This window comes from Lactuca serriola, chromosome 9 (assembly GCF_051521515.1).
Source record: "Lactuca serriola cultivar US96UC23 chromosome 9, Lser_US96UC23_V15, whole genome shotgun sequence".
NCBI lineage: Eukaryota > Viridiplantae > Streptophyta > Magnoliopsida > Asterales > Asteraceae > Lactuca > Lactuca serriola.
This window is the reverse complement of record NC_136416.1, coordinates 200,258,871-200,263,568: the sequence shown is the minus strand read 5'-3', so window position 1 is coordinate 200,263,568 and position 4,698 is coordinate 200,258,871. Positions and strand designations below refer to the sequence as shown.

Genomic DNA, 4,698 nt, shown 5'->3' with positions numbered 1-4,698 from the left:
ATGTAATCGTGGTGGTAAACATAAAAAGAAATCTTGTGACACATTATGTACAAGTGGTGTTAGGAGGAAACGAAATTCAAATTCAAGAGCTATTGGTTGTCAAGCAAAGATTATATTTGAATCTGTGTATGGAACTCCAGATTATAAAGTTTTTCAGTTTGATGAACTTCACAACCATCCACTTGAGAAGAGAAGCGATTTAAAAAAGGCGAGACAAATGTCATATTAAAAAAAAAGTTTATTGTGCGTGCTTCCACATCAAAAATAGGTCCAACTATGGCTCATAAGTTGAGGGCAAGTCTGAGAGGTGGGTATGAGTTTGTAAAGCCCAAAGTAGTTGACTATAAAAATTTAAGGAGAGATATCAACAGGGTTATTGGTTATAAAGATGCCCAAATGATAGTAAACACAATGAATGACCGTCGAGCTCACTATCCAAATTACTCATTTGAGTTTAATTGTCAAGATGATGTTTTGGGCTGATGAAATGGAGAAGGCATATTATGCTGAATTTGGTGATGTTATCTCGTTTGATGCGACTTTCCGAACAAACAAGTAAGTTATTTTATCTAATTTTGTTTATAGCTTATTCATATATGAATATTTTTATATTCACTTATTAATACATCAAAAATTGACTTTAATGAACATTTTTTTGTGTGTTAGGTATCGAATGGTTTTTGTTCCGTTTACTGCTATTGACCATCATAAAAAATCGGTTACTATTGGATCTGGGTTGCTAAGCAATGAAAGCATTGAGTCTTACTCTTGGTTGATTAAAGCATTTCTTAAAACTCATGGGAAAAAACCAACACTTGTTTTAACCGATCAAGATGCTGCAATAAAACAAGCTGTTGAGAATGTGTTTCGTAATTCAAAGCACCGATTATGTATGTGGCATATAATGAAAAAGTTGAAAAAAATGTATTATTTTAATATATTTCAAATATATTACTTATTAGTATATTCATTTATGAATATTGATTGTTATTTTACTTATTATTATTTATTCTTTTATGAATATTTTTGTTTTAATACAGATATCAGATGATTTATTTACAAACACAGACTTTAGAAAAAGGTTTTCGAAGCTTGTTTGGGACGTTAATATGAAACCTGATGTTTTTGAGGTGAAGTGGGGTTTGCTTATGAAGGAATTCAATCTTGAAGACACAAGATGGTTTAAAGACATGTTCACAATACGTGATTCATGGATACCTGGATATTTTAGTGATATTCCAATGTGTGGTTTGATGAAGACTACATCGAGGTCAGAGAGTATGAATTCATTCTTTAATACATATTCAGAAAGTGGGAACTTACTTTTGAATTTCATGATGAATTACGACACTGCCATTCAAAAGCAAAGGAATACTCAACGAGAGCTTGATAAGGCATCAAAGAAAGCATCATATAAAATGCAAACACCTCGAGAAATAGAACTGCAAGCATCAAAGGTTTATACAAGTACATTATTTTTTGAGGTGCAAAAAGAAATATATAAAGCATGTTTTTTCTGTACATACTCATATGTTGGTATTGAAGATGGTTGAGAAGTTTACATTGTGCAACACAACAACAGTCAAAGTGATTTTAAAAATGAATTTAAGGTAATTTTACTTGTTTTTTATGAAAAATGTAATAATATTCATATATGAATATGAGAATATTCATATATGAATATGAGAATATTCATATATGAATATCAATATTCATATATTCATATATGAATATTATATGAATATATGAATATATGAGTGTTGATATGAGTATTCTTATATGAATGTAAATGTGTAAATTTTGTTTTTGTATCAGGTTGAAATAAAAGCCGAAGAGAAAGAAATAAATTGCACTTGTGAACATTTTAATCGTATGGGTGTTTTATGCAAACATGCTTTTACAATAATGATGAGATGTGGTGTTAAAGAAATTCCTGAAAGATACATTTTGAAGAGATGGAGAAAGGATGTGATATCAAGAAATTATCGTTTTAGTTCTGTTCAATCTGATTCAGGTCATTGTGAGAATGTAAAGCTAGTCAATGATTCATATTATAGTTTTGAATCATGTTTGGATATTGTAAGAGATGACAAAAAGAGATTGGCTTTGTTTGCTGAGAAACAACAAATGTTGTTGAAGGAATTTAAGAGTGATTATATTTCTCCTGGATTGAAAAGAAAGACAGATGGTGAAGTCGTATGCAAGCTTTTGGGTGTTACTATTCCTATTCCAGAAGAGATTAATATTCATGTTCCTGAAGTTCAAAGCAATAAAGGTTTTGGAATCAAGAAAAGAATTCCAAGTGCAGGTGAAGTAGCATATGAAAATTCTAAAAAAAGAACATATAATGTGTTCAGGATGTGGAAAACGAGTTCCACACAATTTACGTACTTATCTAGAAAGAGTTGGAGCTGCTAAATCAGCAAAAGACAGTTAGGGATTTTTTAGTTTTTTTTTTATGTTTTTTATTTTATTCATTTATGAATATATGCAGATAAAAACAATAAACAATAATATTCATGTATGAATAATACACATTTATATTGATATGGTAAATTGATATGTTGATATTTGTTTTTTAAATTACTATAAAATAAGTTATATTGATATTGTAAATTATTTATAAATGAATACAAATATGTGAAATTTGTTATACTAATAAATAAGTAATATTCATATCTGAAATTTTTTATGTTAATATCTGAACTTTGTTATTCTAACATATTACTTTGAATTTATTTATAAATGAATATATCATATTCGTATTCATTTATGAATAAATAAAAATAAAGTTTGAAAATATTTGAATATAAAAAAATGACATAAATAAGCAAACTTGTTTCTACTAATAAGTTAGTTATATTCATATATGAACTTTGTTATACTGACATATTACTCCTAATTTAATCATAAATGAATATATCATATTCGTATTCATTTATGAATAAACATAAATAAACTTTGAAAATATTTAAATATAAAAAACTGACAGAAATAAGCGAAGTTGTTTCTATTACATAATCATTCAACACAAGATAATAAAATCTGTTCATAAGCATTTCACAAAATATTATAACGATGTTCAATAACATTTAACAAACCATTTAAAACTTGTTTCGCAGAATCATCTTACATGTACTTCAAATCCATTCATCTTCAACACAAACTGTTCTATAGCATCACACTTCAACATTCTTTCATCTTCACAAGCAATCATCAATATTCTTTTAACCTTTTTTGAATTGTTTGCATAGCCTTGTATGCATGATCAGTACGCACTTTGAATTCAACTTTTTGATATTTTTCAGCAAGATCCAACACCTTAGCCTTCAACATGTTAATTTCAGAAGTTAGCATTATGTGTGCATATCTTTGTCTGAGCTTCTCTAAAATAGTTTGCTGAACTGCACTTTCTTTATGATGACCTGGTTTCCACTTTGAGAGTGGTTGTCCTATATAGGTCTCCATATGTCTCATTGCAAAGACCCCACAATTAACTTTGTTTTTAACTGTTCTCCATGACATTTCAAGTCGTTGGGGTTTGATACTTTCTTTTGAGATTGCATTTGCTCTTGGATGGTTTATTTCTTTAAAGTATCTCGCAAAAAAAATTTTTTGATCATTAAATAAAATAAAAGTTAGATATGTAATAAATTGGTTCTTTTATGTTGTTGTGAACTGGGTTCATACCAAAGGTTTCAATATTACTCCGTATTTCCCTTCATAATCCCCCTCAACTGCACTATTGTCTAGAATTTCAATTGACGGTTTCTTTAAGTTGAAGACAATCACAAAAATGTGAGCACTTCTAACAACTGGAAAGAATCCATGTTTTTATGTATATAATGGTAAGTATTTTGTTGATAAAAAATATATAAAAAACAACTTTAATTAACATACCATGTCAATATCTTTTATGTTCAAGAATTTTTGTACCCATTGGTACTGTCATGAAATTTCTCCTTGAACTTTTCATACTTTCTTTCATCAGACAATGTTGAAGTTAGATAAGCAGTCTGTAACCAATATAACCGTATGTGAATTTCAGTTGAATATATATAATTATGTTAAAGAATACATCATATTTGTATAATCATATGTGAATTTAAGTTGTAAAAAAATATAATATTCATAAATGAATACATCATATTGGTGTATTCATTTATGAATAAGGAAGGAATTAAGGTTAGAACATAAACTTACAGAAACTCCAACTTTCAAGAAGAGTCTGTATGGTGAATTTCCAAAATCCCTTTCCAGTTCTTGGTGGTTAAGTAAATCAGGCCAAGTGTCTAAAACTTCTCCAAAAATCTCTGTGTTTGCATATAGACTTTCCATAACTGCTCTTTCTGTTGTCTGACCATATTTTGTCTGGACAACCATATCTCTGCAAATATATAATCAAAATGTCATAGATTATTATCTATATAATAATCATATATGAATGTATATAAAATAAAGTTACTTACGATGTATTGTCTTGTAAGTTGAACAACCATTCACAGACAATACTCTCCTGATGTGTCAGTTTGGGTTTTGTGTCTATTATTCTGCATTTGAAAGGTGATTTGAAAGCATCTGCAAGCTTCTTCTCTCTTGGTTGATCCAAATCATGCTTTGATGGTCCTACTTCAGTAGGAATTGATACAGAGATTGGATTTGGATTAAGAACATTTTTCTTTGCTAATCTGATAACAA

General features: G+C 28.8%; 1 protein-coding gene across 1 annotated transcript; it reads left to right on the top strand.

Annotated features, from left to right (window-relative positions):
- The first annotated feature begins 415 nt into the window (after positions 1 to 415).
- On the top strand, positions 416 to 2,514 carry LOC145076451 (protein FAR-RED ELONGATED HYPOCOTYL 3-like). The gene is made up of 6 exons (XM_079022319.1): positions 416 to 555; positions 667 to 862; positions 1,041 to 1,457; positions 1,816 to 2,308; positions 2,358 to 2,432; positions 2,495 to 2,514. Exons 1-6 carry the CDS (start codon positions 416 to 418, stop codon positions 2,512 to 2,514), a joined length of 1,341 nt encoding a protein of 446 aa, XP_078878445.1.
- The last annotated feature ends 2,184 nt before the right edge of the window (positions 2,515 to 4,698 follow it).

Coding starts and splice junctions, on each gene's coding strand:
- LOC145076451 (XM_079022319.1), top strand. CDS start 416: ATGACCGTCGAGCTCACTATCCAAATTACTCATTTGAGTTTAATTGTC. Junction 2,309..2,357: donor GAAAAGAATTCCAAGTGCAG/GTGAAGTAGCAT, acceptor TAATGTGTTCAG/GATGTGGAAAACGAGTTCCA. Junction 2,433..2,494: donor TGCTAAATCAGCAAAAGACA/GTTAGGGATTTT, acceptor GAATATATGCAG/ATAAAAACAATAAACAATAA.